This window comes from Oryctolagus cuniculus, chromosome 20, assembly GCF_051225735.1.
Source record: "Oryctolagus cuniculus isolate XC-2025 breed Fujian yellow rabbit chromosome 20, ASM5122573v1, whole genome shotgun sequence".
Lineage (NCBI taxonomy): Eukaryota > Metazoa > Chordata > Mammalia > Lagomorpha > Leporidae > Oryctolagus > Oryctolagus cuniculus.
The window spans coordinates 50,280,087-50,298,696 of NC_142886.1; the positions used below are offsets into that span (position 1 = coordinate 50,280,087).

The 18,610-nt window shown below is 51.2% G+C and overlaps 1 protein-coding gene across 2 annotated transcripts in view; it reads left to right on the forward strand.

Annotated features, from left to right (window-relative positions):
- The first annotated feature begins 1,870 nt into the window (after window positions 1–1,870).
- Window positions 1,871–18,610, forward strand: part of RCOR1 (REST corepressor 1) — a 100,674-nt gene continuing 83,934 nt past the window's right edge. The window contains exons 1-2 of one of the 2 annotated variants that reach the window (XM_051834874.3): window positions 1,871–2,399; window positions 2,491–2,550. In XM_051834874.3, the coding sequence (XP_051690834.3) occupies window positions 2,138–2,399; window positions 2,491–2,550 (322 nt within the window). In that variant the 5' untranslated portion in view covers window positions 1,871–2,137. Of the gene's footprint in view, window positions 2,400–2,490; window positions 2,551–3,005; window positions 3,031–18,610 lie in introns of those variants that run through there. The other variant, XM_089322744.1, reaches the window with a different exon arrangement.

An 18,610-nucleotide genomic window follows, 5' to 3' on the forward strand; every position in this document is an offset into this window, starting at 1 on the left:
GGGAGGAACCAGGCACTCTGATATGGGATGTGGGTGTCCCCTGAGGCAGATTAAGCAGCTGTGACACAGAGCTCACACCAGGCTGTTAAAAACGGTGGGGGAGGCTGAGGGCTGAGGCCCTGGCTTTGAAGGTTAAGCCTTAAGCCTCTGCCTGCAGTTTTGGCCTCCCACATAGGTGCTTGTTCAAATCCCAGCTGCTCATCTTCCAACCCAGCTCCCTGCTAATGCGCCTGAGAAAGAGTGGAAGATGGCCCAAGCCCTACGGCCCCTGCACTCATGTGGGAGACGGGAATAAGCTCTTGGCTTCAACCTGGCCCAGCCCTGCCTTGGCCATTGTGGCCTTCTGGGGAGTGAACCCAAAGATGGAAGATCTCTCTCTCCTTCTCTATGGCTTTCAAATAAATAAAATCTGAAAATAAAAAAAGTGAGGCACACGTGGTGGTAAACCCAGCCAGGAAGTGGCCCCCACTGCGGGCTGGAGCCCCTGGGCCCTCGTCAGAGAGTCACCATCACCCCCGTGTCCTGGGAGGCTGGTCGCAGTCCGGGGCAGGGCAGGGCGCTCAGCCTCCTTCCGCGAGTCAGAGGCCCGGGCCGGGCGGCCCAGCCCCAGGAACACAGCCGTGGGTCCTGCGCTGCCCGGGGCTTCGCCGTGTGGGACTCTCTGGGGGCAGGGGCGTCCTGAGCGGAGCCCGGGGGCCGGACGACGGGGGTGGGGTGGGGTCGCAGCCCTGCTCGGGAAGGACCGAAGTGCGCTGGGACGGGAAGCCCTGGCGACGTCCTCCGATTTCTCCCGGAGCCAGCTATACCCTGGGCCGGTGCGAGCTGGAGCCCACAGCAAGCGCAGGCTGAAGTATCTTAAAAATGGGGCTCCCCGGCTTAGAAAAAAAAAAAAAAAGAAAAGAAAAGAGGTTTCCCGAACACGCTCCCTCGGGTCTCACTCGGCGCCCCTCGCCGGGGTGCGGGGCCAGGAGGCCGGCAGGTCCGGAAAAGCGGCTCCCGCCCGCAGGAAGCGACCCTCCTCCCTCTCCGGGGGCTTGGGATGCAAATAGCTTCCTTGTTCCCCTCCCCGGCACGCGGCCCACTTCCTCAAGCCCCCGCTCGGCCCCCAGACGGGTCGGACTGGAACCCCGCGCCCCGGAGTCGCGGGGCCCCCAGGGCCTCCCGGGGGCGCCCCCCACCCACCCAGGGAGCGCCCAGCCCCGGGACCCCGGGCTGCCGCACCGCCGCCCTCGTCTGCAGGGAGGCCGCCCCCGGGGGCCTGTCCCCTCGCACCTCGTCCCCCGGCCCCGGCACACCCCCAGCCCCGCGAGAGAGGCGGGGGCGCAATTAGTTTCTCCCAATTAGTTTCCCCTCTTTGTATGCATCCATTCAAACTGCGGTGTAGTCCTCCGCGCGAGCGGAAAGTAGTCCCGCCTCGTGTGCACGCCCGTCCTCCGCTCGGCGTGTTCCGACTTCTGCAGGCCGGCCGCGCGCGGCCGGGGGCTCCTGCGGGGCAGGCGGGGGCAGAGGCCGCGGGAGGCGCACGCGGGGCCGGGCCGGGGGCCGCGGGCGGGGGGCGGGGGCGGGGAGGGCCGCCAACTCCTCGCTATTGCCTGGAGAGATGGATCATGGGGCGTAGGAGATTGCAAACCTCGAACCACGTACAGTGGGCGATACGCGTCTACCGAACCCGGCCAGCGGAAGCCCGGGGCCTCCCCCTCCGCGTGCGCCCGCCCCGGGGCCCGGACGGACGGGCGCGCGCGGCCAACCCCGCCGCCGCTCGACGTCTCCGTCGCACGGAGCGCGCCAATGGGAGCGCGCGGGGGCGGGGCCTCGCGCGCCGCGTTAGGCTGCGCGCGGCCCTCCCCCGGCCCGCGCAGGCCCCGCCCCCACCCCTCCCCGCCCGCGGCTCCCGGAGTAGTTGGAGCCAGTCAAGTGCGGCCGCCGATGAGAGCCAAAGTTGCGCTCGGATCGGCGCCGGGGGCTTGAGGCGGCTCCGCACTCCGCCCGCCTGGGCCTCCTGAGCTTCAGCTCGCGCCGAGGGGCTGCCGCCGCGCCCGCCCGGCCCGCGCCCGGCCCGCGCCCCCTCCCCCCGCCCCGGCCGCGCTCCTCGGAGCCGCGGGTCCCCGCCACTTCGGCCGGGCCCCGGCCCCCGCCGATGCCGGCCATGGTGGAGAAGGGCCCTGAGGTCTCCGGGAAGCGCAGAGGGAGGAACAACGCGGCCGCCTCAGCCGCCGCCTCGGCCGCCGCCGCCTCAGCCGCCGCCGCCTCGGCCGCCTCAGCCGCCGCGGCCGCCTCGGCCGCCGCCGCCCCCAATAATGGCCAGAATAAAAGTTTGGCGGCCGCGGCGCCCAATGGCAACAGCGGCAGCAACTCCTGGGAGGAAGGCAGCTCGGGCTCGTCGAGCGACGAGGAGCACGGTAGGTGGCAGCCGCCCCGCGCCCGCCCGCCCGCCCGCCGGCCGCCGGCCGCCGGCCGCCGGCGCTCACCGCCCTCTCTGCTTCCCCGCAGGTGGCGGCGGCATGCGGGTCGGACCCCAGTACCAGGCGGCCGTGCCCGACTTCGACCCCGGTGAGTAGCGGCCGGCCGCCCGGAGCGGGGCCCGCGGGGCGCGAGAGGGCGGGGGGCGCCCGTCGCCAACTTTCTTTTTGTGTGTCTGCCCTGCCGTCGGGGGGCGGGCGGGGACGGGGACACGCACGCACACGCACACGCGTGGCCCGCGGACGTGCCCGTGCGCACGGGAGGCGCCTGCGAGCTGGGGGGCGGGGGGTGGGGTGGGGGCGGCTCCCGGGCTCCGGGGCGCAGGTGAGCGGGGTCCCCGCGCCCAGGTGAGCCGCGCCTCTCCGGGGCCGGGCGTCGCAGTGGCAGCGCCCGGGGAGCTGGGGGGCCGCGAGACCCCTCTCCCAGCGCTCGCCAGACGCCCCCCGCTGCCTGCCAGCTCCTGCGGCCCCCGGCCCCCGGAATCCGTTCGTGAAAGTGCTTTCCAGAGGGCGCTTGCCCGGGCAGGGAGGCTCGCGCGCGGCAGTCGGGTGTGAGGACCTATTTGTGAACGTGCGTGCATTTCCTTTATCTCTTTTTGGGGAAGGGAGGGGGAGGGGTTGAGAGGAGAGAGCCGTCAGAAGCTGGAGTCTAATAAATGGTTCCACCTACGAGCAGTGCCTGCACCCTGGAATGGAACGTGTACTTCCTCTGCTCCGTTTTGTGTGGAAGCACATTTAAAGTGGTACAGGAAAAAATCCAATCAGACAAAGGAATTCGTCGGATTTTAGTGCCTGGGATCCGGCCTGTCTTTCTGAGCGCGTCTCTAAAGGGTGTTGCACAGCGACCGTGCGGGAGGGCGCAGGGTGCGTCTCAGAGATGCAGAGAATCTGCGGCTGGACTGTCTTCCCGGTTGGGGGTCTGGAGCGGGAGATTCTCTGTGTGGGTTCTACCCCAGGATTATTAAAAAAAAAAAAAAAAAGTGCTTTTCCTTGGAAACAAAACTGCAGGAAATTGCAAGGATTTCGTCCTTGAAAAAGGCGGTTGCTCTTCAGCTGTTACTAAGGTGCTAAACTCTGGGTGTGCTTGGAAGTGGAAATCCATAGGGGTCCCTGGGGGGCCCTTGGACATTGGAAACCGTGACTTTACCCAAGTCTGCTTTCTAAGTTTTTGTTTGTTGACTTGAATCTCTTGGGGTTACGCAGTCTACGGCCAGGTTGGTCTCCCCCTTTGAAGCCCCTCTGATGTCTTGGGGAAGTCAGGGTCCCCTTGCCCCGCATTCCCTGACTCCTGCACGCCGTCCCTGGCCACCAGGGGAGGCACACTGTGTCTTGGTTACAGTTGACCCTGCCTTCATTTTGTAGGTCAAGTCTGTCTTCGCTTTACAGAACATAGAGCTTGTCCCCAAGTTTCCCCGTCATGCTATTTTTAAAAATCAGCTTGCACAAACCGTTGAGTAAGCTGGTCAGTTTTTTATTTGTGTTAGATTCAATTTGAAAGCTTTAGTTGAGTATGTTGGATGAGATGAGGAAAAGGGAATATTTGATGGGGCAGCAGGAATTAGATTTCTGACATTCATCTAAATATTGATGTCTAGCTCTGAGTTGCTAGCAGTGAGCCTGACTTCTTTGGAGTTGTGCTCAGCTTTGAAACGGTAGATGTTGAATTGCCGCTGCCTTTTTGATGGAATAGGTGCTGCCATCAACTTGCCACAGACCCCTTTCTAGAAAGTGAGACTTTGGGAAGGCCCTGCTGTGTGGACTTTGTGGGTCTTGTAGTAGTGTTTCCGCCTTTCCTAGGAGTCTTAACAGGTAGGAAACAGTTTCAAACTCTCTTGTCAATGGGACATTCCTAGAAATGACTGGAAATTGCCAAACTACTATGTTTTAGTGATTTCTTAAAATGTGTATCGTTATTTAACTTAACAGTCTAAGGGAGAGGAGACTGCCATTTTGGAATAGAAGTGATACAGCAGGTTTGTTTCGTGGCAGAATTCTTTAGATCTTTGAACTTAAGCCAGGCTCTGAAAGAGTCAAGTTAGGAGGAATGATGCAGAATTGAGGGTGCGACTCTGCTTTCTCCCTGACCGAGGGTTGAGTGTATCTTTGTCCTCGTTTACGAGAATTTGAAAATAGACAGATGAACGTGAAGCACATCAGAGCTATCCCCCCATTTTTTTTTTTTTTTGTTTGTTTTTTGTTTTTGACAGGCAGAGTGGACAGTGAGAAAGAGACAGAGAGAAAGGTCTTCTTTGCCGTTGGTTCACCCTCCAATAGCCACTGCGGCCAGCGCACCGTGCGGATCCGATGGCAGGAGCCAGGTGCTTCTCCTGGTCTCCCATGGGGTGCAGGGCCCAAGGACCTGGGCCATCCTCCACTGCACTCCCGGGCCACAGCAGAGAGCTGGCCTGGAAGAGGGGCAACCGGGACAGAATCCGACACCCCGACTGGGACTAGAACCTGGTGTGCTGACGCCGCAAGGCGGAGGATTAGCCTAGTGAGCCACGGCGCTGGCCATATCCCCCCATTTTTATTCATTTTTCATTTTTTTTCAGATGAGAGAGCGAGAGAGATCTTTGATCTGCTAGTTCACTCCCAGGTGCCTGCAATAGCCAGTGCTAGGCTAGGTGGAAGCCAGGAGCCAGGAAGTTATTTGGAGTCTCCCATGTGGATGGCAGGGATCCAGGTGTTTCAGCCGTCACCTGCTGCCTGCTAGGACAATTTTTTTTTTTTTTTAAAGCCAGACGCTGAATCCGAAGCAGAGTAGTCAGCGCAGGAACCAGGCACTTGGACATGGGATGCTGGGATTGCTGGCAGTAAATTTACTGCTGTGCCACATGACTGCCTTTCTCTTTTTTTTTTTTTTTTTTAAAGATTTATTTATTTATTTGAAAGTCAGAGTTACACAGAGAGAGGAGAGGCAGGGGGGAGGGGAGGTCTTCCATCTGTTGGTTCACTCCCCAATTGGCTGCAATGGCCAGAGCTGAGCTGATCTGAAGCCAGGAGCCAGGAGCTTCTTCCTGGTCTCCCACATGGGTGCAGGGGCCCAAGGACTTGGGCCATCTTCTACTGCTTTCCCAGGCCATAGCAGAGAGCTGGATCAGAAGTGGAGCAGCTGGGAATAGAACCGGCGCCTATATGGGATGCTGGCACTGCCGGCGGCGGCTTTACCTGCTATTCCATAGCACCGGCCCCGACTGCCTCTTAAAAACTATATATGATAAGGATGTATAAATGGAAGAAATTGATAATTAGTTTACCATGTTTTGTTTGCAGTGTCCCTACTTTATTTCACTTTAAAATGAATGCTTGAGGCTCAGACCATTTGGCACTTCTAAATAGTCCTAGAAAACTTTAATTCTGTCATGCTTCACAGCGGGCGCATGAAGTGAATAGCACCATAGTCCTAGAAATGCTGATTTGGTTCTTAAAGTCTTAAGACCTAGACTAGATCAGTGGAATATGATATGGCATGGCTTAGAAATTAAAATACCATCTTTTTTTTTTTTTTTTTTTTTTACAATGGAAGATAATTTGACGAGTTGAATACAGAAACCAGGGGCCAGTGTTGTGGCATAGTGGATTAAATTGTCAGTGGCCAGTGCAAGTACTGACTGCTCCACTTCCAATCCAGCTCTCTGCTATGGCCTGGGGAAGCAGCGGAGGATGGCCAAGTGTTGGGCTCCTGCACCCGCGTGGGAGACCCGGAAGAAGCTCCTGGCTTCGGCCTGCCAGCCCTGGCCTTTGTGGTCATTTGGGGAGTCAACCAGTGGATGGAAGACTTCTCTCTGTCTCTTCCTCTTTCTGTAACTCTGCCTTCCAAATAAATAAAATAAACCTTTAAAAACAACAAAAACCAGTGCTGTGGCATAGCAGATGGGGCTGTCCCCTGCAGTGCTGGCATCCCATGTGGGCTCTGGTTCGAGCCCCACCTGCTCCACTTCTGATACAACTCTGCTATGGCCTGGGAAAGCAGCGGAGATGCCCCAAGTCCTTCGGCTCCTGCACCCGTGTGGGAGACCAAGAGGATGCTTCTGGCTCCTGGCTTCAGGTCAGACCAGCTCCTGCTGTTGCGGCCATCTGGGGAGTGATCCCATGGATGGAAGACCTCTCCCCTCCCCTCCCCCTCCCCCTCCCCTCCCCTCCCCTCCCCTCCCTCTCTGCAACTCTGCCTTTCAAATAAAATAAGTAAATATTTTAAAAAATTAAAAAAACAAAACAAAACACCAGCCCTGTACCTTTAACAGGGGCTGGAGCTTAGCTGTCACGTGGTGTCCAGACTGTGTCTGCCTTGTGCCAAGTCGTCACTGGTGTCTCAGAACAGAGTCAGGAGGAGGATGCTTATTTTATCCTGCCTCTGGGTAGTTCTCTCCTACACTAGCAAAGCATCACTTACTTTGAAGTGAGCAGATTTTTTGGTTTGAAAAATGCATTTTCCTGTGATCTTAGCAATAAGCTTGAGGAGGAGAAGTCTCCTAGCCTGTGTATGTCCTTGATCATTTCTTTGACACTTTTTAAAAAAATTTATTTACTTGGAAGCCAGAGTTCAGAGAGAAAGGAGGAGAGACAGGGAAAGAGATCTTCCATCTGCTGATTCACTCCCCAAATGGCTGCCCAACTACTTGGGCTGGGCCAGGCCGAATCCAGGAGGTTAATCCAGGTCTCCCATGTAGGTGCAGAGGCCCAGGCTCTGGGGCCATCTTCCGCTGCTTTCCCAGGCACGTTAGCAGGGAGCTGTATCAGAACTGGAGCAGGGGCCGGTGCTGTGGTACAATGGATAAGCCCTGGCCTGCAGCACTGGCATCCCGTGTGGGTACCCGTTTGAATCCCAGCTAATGAGCCTGGGAAAGCGGCAGAGGATGGCCTAAGTTCTTAGGCCCCTGCACCCATGTGGGAGACCTGGAAGAGGCTCCTGCCTTTGTATTGGCCCAGCTCCAGCCTTTGCGGCCATTTGGGGAGTGAACCAGTGGATGGAAGACCTCTCTGTCTGTCTCTGACTCTCTTAGTAACTCTGTCTTTCAAATAAATATTTAACAAAAAATAAAAGGAAGTGGAGCAGCCAGGACTCGAACGGGTTGCTAGACTCGATGCTGGCACTGCAGGATGTGGCACAACCCACAGTACTGGCCTCTTGTCTGACACTCTTGCTCCCTGTTGTCTTATACAGGAGTGCATGGATAGGTTTTAAGGTTGTTCAAGTTCCCTTAGGATGTCATCTTTTTTTTTTTTTTTTTTGACAGGCAGAGTGGACAGTGAGAGAGAGAGAGACAGAGAGAAAGGTCTTCCTTTAGCCGTTGGTTCACCCTCCAATGGCCGCCACGTCCGGCGCACCGCGCTGATCCGAAGCCAGGAGCCAGGTGCTTATCCTGGTCTCCCATGGGGTGCAGGGCCCAAGCACTTGGACCATCCTCCACTGCCTTCCCGGGCCACAGCAGAGAGCTGGCCTGGAAGAGGGGCAACCGGGACAGAATCCGGCGCCCTGACCGGGACTAGAACCCGGTGTGCCGGCGCCGCTAGGTGGAGGATTAGCCTATTGAGCCCCGGCGCTGGCCTCGGATGTCATCTTTTATCTTGAGTTGGTATTGAGTATCAGTTCACTGATGCTAAAGTGAAGACTTAAATACAGCCGGCGCCATGGCTCACTAGGCTAATCCTCCGCCTTGCGGTGCCAGCACACCGGGTTCTAGTCCCGGTCAGGGTGCTGGATTCTGTCCCTGTTGCCCCTCTTCCAGGCCAGCTCTCTGCTGTGGCCCGGGAGTGCAGTGGAGGATGGTCCAAGTGCTTGGGCCCTGCACCCCATGGGAGACCAGAATAAGTACCTGGCTCCTGCCATTGGATCAGCGCAGTGCACTGGCCACAGCGCGCCGGCCGCGCTGGCCATTGGAGGGTGAACCAATGGCAAAGGAAGACCTTTCTCTCTGTCTCTGTCTCTCACTGTCCACTCTGCCTGTCAAAAAAAAAAAAAAAAAAAAACTTAAATACAAACAAAGAAAATTGTTAATGCTGAGTAGTTTTGAGGTAATGGTCTTTAAAAAAAAAAACAAACCTTTACTTGAACATGAAATCCAGTATTTTTAATCAGATTTAAAAACTTGTGGTTATCATCAGTTTAACTGTCACTTCAGACTAGACTTGTATTAGTAAAATGTGTTTTGCTTTCATGTATTAGAGATAGTTTTCTGAACAGAATGTCTTGACCTGTGTTTCATTTGTTTCCGCTGGTGTTTGGACATGTTTGTTCTTTCTCTCTCTCTCTCTCTCTCTCTCTTTCTCTTTCTCTTTCTCTTTTTTCATTTATTTATTTGAGAGGTAGAGTTACAGAGAGAGGAAGAGACAGAGAGAAAGGTCTTCCATCCTCTGGTTCACTCCCCAGATGGCTGCATCGGCCGGAGCTGTGCCAGTATGAAGACAGGAGCTTCTTCTAGGTCTCCCACCTGGGTGCAGGGGCCCAAGCACCTGGGGCATCCTCTGCTGCTTTCCCAGATGGCATTAGCAGAGAGCTGGATAGGAAGTAGAGCAGCCAGGACTCAAACCTGCGTCCATATGGGATGCTGGTGCTGCAGACTGGGGCTTTAACTCACTGTGCCACAGCGCTGGTCCCGGACGTGTTATTTCTGTATTTCCGTTAATTGTGAAGAACTATTTTGTATATATCCTAAAAGTCATCGGTTTTGGCAAATGCTCTGTGATTTAAACATGTTTTAAGGCAATTGTTCGCCCCAGTGAGAGGTCAGGGTTCTTGCATGTGATGGTAAATCTTGAGAGTGATCAACTGCATTAGGTATTATGGTTGGGAGTCACCCAGTGGTGGCCCTCAGGAGAGACTGTGCTGCATGTGTGACTGAGAAGGCAATACAGGTAGAAGTATCCTTTTGTCACAGGCGCCTCATTTCTTCAGTCTTGAATGGGTGGTTCTTTTCATCGTGGATACTGTCTAGGGGCAATATAGACTAGACTAGGAGAGCGTGCATGGACTGAGAGCTGTGAGACCCTGGTTCATCCTGGCAGTGCCCTTTTGTGCTGACCCCAGGCCAGTGATTTCATTGTGTCTTCATCTGTAAATGTAGATACTAGAACTTTTTTATTTTTATTTTTTTAATTAAAAAAATTTTTTTTATTTGACAGAGATAGAGAAAGGTCTTCCTTCCACTGGTTCATCCCCCAAATGGCTACCACGGCTGGCGCTGCACCGATCCAAAGCCAGGAGTCAGGTGCTTCCTCCCGGTTTCCCACGCGGGTGCCGGGCCCCCAGCACTTGGGCCATTCTCCACTGTCCTCCCAGGGCACAGCAGAGAGCTGGGCTGAGGAGCAGCCGGGACTAGAACCCGGTGCCCATATGGGATGCTAGTGCTGCAGGCGGAGAATTAACCAAGTGAGCCATGACGCCGGCCCCTTTTTTTTTTTATTTGACAAATAGAGTTAGTGAGTGAGTGAGTGAAAGACACGAGAGACAGAGTTTTTTTTTTTTTTTTTTTTTTTTTTTTTAAGGTTTATTTATTTGAAAGACAGAGTTACAGAGAGGCAGAAGCAGAGAGAGAGAGAGAGAGGTTTTCCATCTGCTGGCCCACTCCTCAATTGGCCACAAGGACCGGAGCTGCGCCAATCTGAAGCCAGGAGCTTCCTCCGGGTCTCCCACGTGGGTACAGGGCCCAAGGACTTGGGCATCTTCTGCTTTCCCAGGCCACAGCAGAGAGCTGGATAGGAAGCGGAGCAGCCAGGACTCGAACCACTGCCCACATGGGATGCCGGCACTGCAGCTGGCAGCTTTACCCGCTATGCCACAGCGCCGGCCCCAGTTCCTGTTTTTTTTTTTTTTTTTTAAGATTTTATTTATTTATTTGACAGGTAGAGTTACAGACAGTGAGAGAGACAGAGAGAAAGGTCTTCCTTCCACTGGCTCACTCTTTAAATGGCCACAGTGGCTGGAGCTGCACCAATTGGAAGCCAGGAGCCAGGTGCTTCCTCCCAGTTTCCCATGTAGGTGCAGGGGCCCAAGCACTTGGGCCATCTTCTGCTGCTTTCCCAGGCCATAACAGAGAGCTGGACTGGAAGAGGAGCAACCGGGACTAGAACCAGTGCCCATATGGGATGCCGGCGCCGCAGGCGGAGGATTAACCTAGTGCGCCATGCCGCCAGCCCCCCAATTCCTGTTCTTAAGAGAGGCAATTATCTGAGCCATACGTAAAACTCTTAGTGTAGTGCCTGCCACACAGTGAGTACTGAGTAAACATTTTCCACCATTCTTGTTTTGATTGTTATCCGTGTAACTGAGGTTGCCAGGCAGTGGTCCCGTCATTGCCTGCTTTACTGGGTGGTGACACTGGCTTGTAATGAAGCCACTGACTTGAATGCAGGTCAGTCCTACACTGAAGTGTGGAAGATCATTGTTTTTAAGTTACGTGTTCCTGACACAGTTTAAGTAAATGTCCTTTCCTGGAAGAGAGCCAGTCCACAACTTTCCTGTAGGCCAAGAGAACATTGAGGTGCAGAGAGGGAGACGCACGTGTCCAGATCAGGTCCTGGAAGGCACAGGAGAAAGCTTGAACGCAGCCCTGGGCCGGGGAAGCACACAGTAAGTGGCTTCTGAGTTAGGAAGCTTTTTGAGTTTTTTGAAAGACAGAGGGAGCCAGACACAGAGCCAGACACAGAGAGCTTCCACCCGTTGTCAAGTTACCATTTGTGTTAAAAAAGAGAACCTGAAATCACTTTCCAGGGGAGGGAGTCTAGCAGCATAGAAATCTAAATAAATAGGAACTGAGAAACCAATGCTGGTTCAGTGGTTTGGACTGAGTTAATTCCTACAACTAACGAGCAGTTTTGGAATGTGTTTGTGACTCTAGAAATGGTAGAGGGATAGGAGCAGTATAGCAATTTCTTCTGTTTTATGCTCTGAAAGTTTTATTAATGCACATACCTGACCTCTGGTTTAATTTTATGATTTCTGTTGTCGACTTTTAAAGTTGATTTGGGGCAGGTGTTTGATGCTGGCTTTAAGACATCTCTAATCTGTGTTTGAGTCCTAACTTTGCTTCCAACTTCAGTTTCTTGCTGATGCAGACCCCGAGAGAGCAGTGGCAGCTTCAGTACTCGGGTCCCTGCCACTCATGTGGGAGACCCAGATGGAGTTCTGATTCCTGGCTTCAGCCTAGCCCACCCCTGGCTATTGAGTGAACTAGTAGATGGAGGATCTCTCTTTGTGTTGGTTTGTCTCTCTGCCTTTCAAATAAAAATAAGTAAATTTTAAAAATTACGAAGTTTTGTGACCAAAAAAAAGGTTTGCTAGAATGTTTGAGAAAAAATACTTTCAAATAATATTAAACGCTGATCCTGGGACTGGTGTTGTGGTACAGCAGGTTAAGCCACTGCCTGTGATGCCAGCGTTCCACATGGAGTGCTGGTGTGAGTCCTGACTGCTCTGTTTCCAATCCAGCTCCTTGTTAATGTGTCTGGGAGGGCAGCAGGAGATGAGCCACGTACCTGGGTGCCTGCCCTCCATGTGGGAGACCAGAAGGAGTTCCTGGCTCCTGACTTTGGCCTGGCCCAAACCTGGTTGTTGGTGACCTCGTGGGGAGTGAATCAGCTGATGGAGAGGATCAGTTAGTTGATCAATCTCTGTCTTTCTCTGTCTTGGTCTGCGATTCAGATCAACCAATAAATCTTTAAGATGTCACTTCATTGAAATGTTAATAGTAAGCACTAAAACTTCTGTTTTTTTTCAAATTAGTCAAATTTTTAAAATGTATTGATCTTAGTAAAAGTTACACACCAGACATAATTCTTGGAGATTTTTTTATTTTCTCTGTCTCAGAGTTATTGGAGAGAAAATTGTGATTTCCATCTCAACCAAGGTTTCCTGCTCCTGAGAGTAAGATAAAAGAGAGAAAGTAATTTGTATTGTCTTTCATTTCGTAAACATTAGAAGTATCTCAAGATAGATATTTATTTAGGGTCATATGTGACCAAATGTAAAACTTTTTTCTTTTTTTTAAAGACTTTTTCATTTCACAAGTCAGAGTTCCAGAGAGAGACAGAGGTAGATCTTCCTTCTGCTGGTTCACTTCCCAGGTGGCTGCAGCTGCCGGTGCTGTGTCAGGTTGAAGCCAGGAGCTTTACCTGGGTTTCTCAAACAGGGGCCCAAACAGTTGGGCTGGTTTTCTTCCCAGGCCATTAAGAAGGGAGCTAGATCAGAAGTGGAGTAGCCAGGACACAAACTAGCGCCCATATGGGATGCCGCTTTGCATGCCTAAGCTTTATCTGATACGCCACAACCCCAGCCCCAAATGTAAAACTTCTATTGTTTTAGACTTGTTACTGGCTACAATAATTGACAGCAGTAATATGGGAAAATAGTTTTAGAACCAGAATAAGAGCTAAAGCTTGTAAAACTGAAATAACAAGATGTTTATTGTGTATCATTTGAATATGCCTTTCTGCAAAATCTCTGTAAGGTAGTATGGAAGTATAAAGATAGTTACTTAAAAAATAATCTCCAGGCAGGTGGTGGTGCAATGGTTTGGGTCACTGCTTGGACATCTGCATTCTATGTTGGAATGCCAGTTTGAGTACTAGCTATCTTGTTTCTGATCTAGCTTCCTCCTGATGCATCCTGGGAGAGAGGATGATGGCTTAAGCGCTTGGGCCCCTGCCACCCATGTAGGAGTCCCAGATGGAGTTCCAGGCTCTTGGCTTTGGCCTGGGCCAGCTCAGTCTGTTGCAGGCATTTGATGGAAGATCTCTGCCTGTCTCCCTCTCTCTCTGTAACTCTTTCAAATAAATAACTAATCTTAAAAAAAAAAAAAAAAAATAAGTAAAGGGAGCTGACACTGTGGTGTAGTGGCCTGTGACGCTGGCATCCCATATGAGCGCCAGTTCATGTCCTAGCTCCTGCTCTTTCGATCAGGCTCTCTGCTAATGGAAAGCAGTTGAGGATAGCCCAAGTGCTTGGGCCTCTGCACCCACGTGGGAGACCGGAGAAAGCTCCTGGCTTTGGACCGGTCCAGCTCTGGCCGTTGCAGCCATTTGGGGAGTGAACCAGCAGATGGAAGATCTCTCTGTCTTCTCCCTCCCTCTGCCTCTCAGATAAATGAATGAATCTTAGTACTATGTAACCACTCGAGGGGAAGGGGCTCTCTTCTCTCTCCACCTTGTGGACCAGGACAAGCAGAGCAAGAGTGAAGTGCAGTATCAGATGTCTGTTGAACTCCAGAAGTGAGTGACTCAGTCTCTTCACAGGAGGACAGGGGAGATGCACACTTACCACGCCTGCTTACTGCTGGGCACTGCTTCACCTCGCAAAAACACCCAGAAAGTTAGGTACTTCTAGTGCTTCCTAGGTGATGGCCCTGAGCTTAGTTCCTGTATCATCTCAGTTTTCCAAGATGCCTGCAGATGTGCAGTTTACAATGGAGCCCTAGAACCTGCTGAAAACCACTCAGGTCCATCCGACTGAACAGAGGACCAGCTTCCCTGAGAGCCTCCTCAGAGTGATTTCCCTGCCTGGAAATCCTGGGAGACTGAAATCTTGGACATGGATTTGGGCGCCTAATAATTGCTATCATTGCTTATGTTTAGATGTTATCTCCCAAAACAGATGGTCTTTGTTTTGTAGTTCAGAGACCACGTACAACTTTTTTTTATTAAAATTATTTTTAAACAAAAATAAATAGGTGAATCTTAAAAAAAGTAAAAATTAAAAAATCCAAGTAGAGTAGTATCAGCATTGTGATTAAGCACTGTTAATATTAGACCCTGTTTGCTGCAGGTGCAGCTGAAGCCTTGATCCCACTCATCTTTTTTCATTAATTTGAAGTTGATTTATATTATTTTTCTGGCAGTTCGTATTTTCTAAGAAGCAGGTGCCAAGACAGTGAGATGTGTCAGAAATTTGTAGTAAATGCTTGTCAAGGTTCAGGAGAGGAGGGGAAGGAGACTCGGGCTGCGAGAACCTCCAGTCAGCTGTAGGTGGGCCCTTGGGGAAGGAAGGGTGATGAATGGTGGGGCAGGAGCCCGGGCTGCGGTAGAGCTTGCAGCCAGAGTTAGAGGCGTCCTGGGCAAGACCAGCCCTGCCCTAGATGCCTGCTGGTTTCCGTTCTTTGCTGGGAGTGGCCTGGACGAGCCCTCCCAAGGTGCGGGTATTGCAGTGGATTTTGGTGGGGTCAGGCAGCTGGGGCTGTCAGTTATCCACGTTCCTCTCAGCACTTTCTCCCTCACAGGGAAACCCAGTGTTCTCTGGCACTCACAAGGCGGTCAGAATTCAAATACCTGGTCTTGTATTTCAGGGCAGACTTTTGTATGACAAATAGGTTGTTTTGTTTTGCCTTTTTTTTTTTTTTTTAGTCTTTGTAAATGAAATCACTGTGTTTTGTTGCTTTCCAAACAGGTACATTTCTTTTTCTTTTTTTTTTTTAATTTTATTTATTTATTTCAGATGTAGAGTCACAGTGAGATAGAGAGAGGTCTTCCTTCCGCTGGTTCACTCCCCAAATGGCCGAGATGGCCAGAGCTGGCTGTGCTGATCCGAAGTCAGGAGCCAGGTGCTTCTTCCGGTCTCTCACCTGGGTGCAGGGGCCCAAGCACTTGGGCCGTCTTTCACTGCTTTCCCAGGCCACAGCAGAGAGCTGGATCAGAAGAGGAGCAGCTGGGACTAGAACTGGTGCCTGTATGGGATGCTGGCGCCGCAGGTGGAGGATTAACCTACTGCACAATGGTGCTGGCCCCAGCCAAACAGGGACATTTCTACTAACTAACAAGGCACACAAGTTCACCTAGTCTTCACTATGATGTTAGGTTTATTAATTTTTTTGAAATGTCACTCTTGTGATTTATCCTGCCATTTTTCTAATTACAGGTGCAGTTTCCTTGTGAGAATGCATCACTTGCTGTCTGTAGAGTGTTGATCGATTTCTTACTGGCCTGCGAGTTATTTGAATGTTTGGATAGCAGTCCTTTGTTAAAATTGTGTATGTGCTTTTGTTTTCTTTTTACTTGTGTGTGCGGTGTGTTTCTTTCATTAGAAAAGAATAAAAATACATCCCTGATTGTAGACTGTGCTAGAAAGCAGAAGTCTTTAATATTTGTCACGAAGACCCCTGCTTTCTGAGTGTCACTAAGAATGGACTTCTGTTTCAAATCAGTGTTGTTTGGCTCATTTTGGTAAGCTGTTAACCAGCTGACCCAAATGATGACACCGATAACCTGAAAAGCGTGGTTTAATTTCTGCCCAGTGTGTACTTAGAGGTTAAGTTTAAGGCTTTGATTCCTACAGTGGCCAGTTAGTTTCCTACGAAAGGTTAAACTGCTGTGAACTAAGACTCAATTCAACTGTCTGGTGTACTTGCCACTTGATGGGTGAGTGTCTGGATGGGACAGTCCAGCCTGACATCATTAACAGAAAACCTGACCTCCAAAGCGTGCTTGAGGAATGCTAAGTCAGTGCAGTGCTCCCTCTGTGCCAGGCTGTTGAATACTTTATAGTATTAAATCGCTCGGCCCTCACAACAGCCATCATCTCCATTTTCCGGATGAGGAAACTGAGGCACAGAGGCTTTGTGTCATGTTTCAACTGATAGCTTGCCCAGCATATCCTAGTCTAAGATGCATTAGCTGTCCAGTGCATCGTTATTATTATCTTTTTTTTAAAGATTTTATTAATTTGAGAGGTAGAGTTACAGACTGTGAGAGGGAGAGACAGAGAGAGAGAGGTCTTCCATCCTCTGGTTCACTTCCCAATTGGCCACAATGGCTGGAGCTGAGCTGAGCTGAAGCCAGGAGCTTCTTCCAGGTCCCCCATGCGGGTGCAGGGGCCCAAGGACTTGGGCCATCTTCAGCTGCTTTCCCAGGCTGTGGCAGAGAGCTAGATTGGAAGAGGAGCAGCAGGCACTAGAACCAGTGCCCATATGAGATGCAGGAGCTGCAGGCAGAGGATTAACCTACTGTGCCACAGTGCTGGCCCCAGGTGTGCATTATTTTGTATGTCACTAAAAAAGGAAAAACATTAACAAGATGTCATAACTGTTGAGTTGTAATCAGATTTCAACCTGGTGTATTTCAGGGAGAATCAGCTAGAAATGCTCTTTAAGAAGCACTGGAAAAAAAAAAAAAGAGAGAGAGAAGCAGTATTGGGCTGGCTTGTGCAGCAGGTTAAGCCACAGTGAGATGCCTGTGAAAGCAGTGGAAGATGGCCCAAGTGCTGCACCCATGCGGAAGACCCAGATGGAGTTCCAGGCTCCTGCCTTTGGCCTGGCTCAGCCCCAGCTGTTGTGGCCATTTGTTTTGAACTAGCAGATGGAAGACTTTCTCTCTGCCTCTCTTATTCTGGCTTCCAAATAAATAAATCTTAAAAAAAAAAAAGAAGAAGAAGAAATGCTTAGGAGCAATGCTTTTATCAGATTCATTGATTAGCTTCCATGTGGGCTCAAATGTTGTAGGATTTTATTATTTTCTTGATACTTGGGCTGTCTTCATCTTCGCTGCTTTTCCCAGGCACATTAGTAGGAAGTTAATTGGATCAGAAGTGGATCAGCCAGGGCTTGAACCTGGGCCCATTTGGTATGCTGGCACTGCAGGTGGCAACTTTACCCACTTTGCAACAACGCCATCCTTGTGGAGTTTTAAGTTCAGGGTTGAAGAGCCGGCTTCATGTCCACTACATTCTTCATGGCATTGAAAACCGATGGAATGGCAGGTAGCTAGCTTGGGTCACTGGGCGTAGATTGGAATGAGCTGCCTTGTTCCTGCATGTGTTGAAATAGTTGCCTTTCCGGAGCTTATAGTATAGTGGGTATTGAGGGGAGCGGTTGGCTGTGACTCGAGGCTGTGATGCAGTGCTGTGCTACCCTTGTAGTGTAGCATTTAGATCTCTTCTCTCGCCTCCCAGATATGTTCTTCTGCAGGCTTCTGTTGAATTTGAGCTGTGGAATGAATGTAGGAGTCCCATTTTGAATAAGATGTGAAATAATGAAGTATCTGAGCGTATTAATAAAACCGTTGATGTCAGAGCACAGCAAATGCAGCTGTCTGGTTAGTGCCGTCTGTACGTGATCTCTCGCCTCAGATACTCTTCCCGTTTCCCTCCTCACTGGAAAACAAGCTTCTCTTTCCTTTGCCCACAAAATCAGCATATATTTTTTGGTGTTATATTTCAAAGACCAGATAATACTTAAAGAAATATCAAGTCTTATTCTAATTGACTCAGATGTGAGATTTGCCATATTTGATTTTAGTATAATTTAATACTAACTCAATGCTGGCTTTGTATTTAAACCTAGGGCCCTCAGTGCTGTGGTATAGCAGGTAAACCCACTGCCTGCAATGCCAGCATCCCATGTGGGCACCGGTTCAAGACCCAGCTGCTCCACTTGCCGTCCAGCTCTCTGCCATGGCCTGGGAAAGCAGTAGAAGATGGCCCAAGTCCTTGGGCCCCTGCAGCCATGTGGGAGACCCGGAGGAAGCTCCTGGCTCCTGGCTTCGGATTGGCGCAGCTCTGGCCCTTGTGACCAACTAGGGGGTGGGCCAGTGGATGGAAGACCTCTCTCTCTTTCCACCACTCCTCTGTGTAACTCTGCCTTTCCAATAAATAAATAAGTCTTAAAAAAACAAAAACAAAAACCCAGGACCCTCACCTGCATCTCTTGCTGAAGTTTGGCTTGCTTATCCTTCTCTAGCAAATTCACACAGTGGCCTAGAACACCGCTCTGATGGCTTTGTACCTGAAAGTGTTGGGTTGACTAGGCATTCTTTTTGCCAATTTTTTTAAGACTTATTTATTTATTTATTTGAGAGGTAGAGGCAGACACTCCCCAAATGGCCACAATGGCCAGAGCTGGGCCAATCTGAAGCTAGGTGCCTGGAGCTTCTTTCAGGTCTCCTGTGTGGGTGCAGGGACCCAAGGACTTCAGCCATCTTCTGCTGTCCCAGGCTATAACAGAGAGCTGGATTGGAAGTGGAGCAGCTGGGACTTGAGCTGGTGCCCATATGAGATGCTGTCACTGCAGGCAGCAGCCTTAGCCACTACGCCACAGCACTGGCCCCTCAATCAGGCATTCTTACTTGAACTTGGGGTATTTCTGTACTGTTTCTCTCACATACACTCATTGAATGCTATAGTTTTTGCTTTGCCTTTATTTGGATAGAAGCTTGTGGGCTTGCCAAGTTTA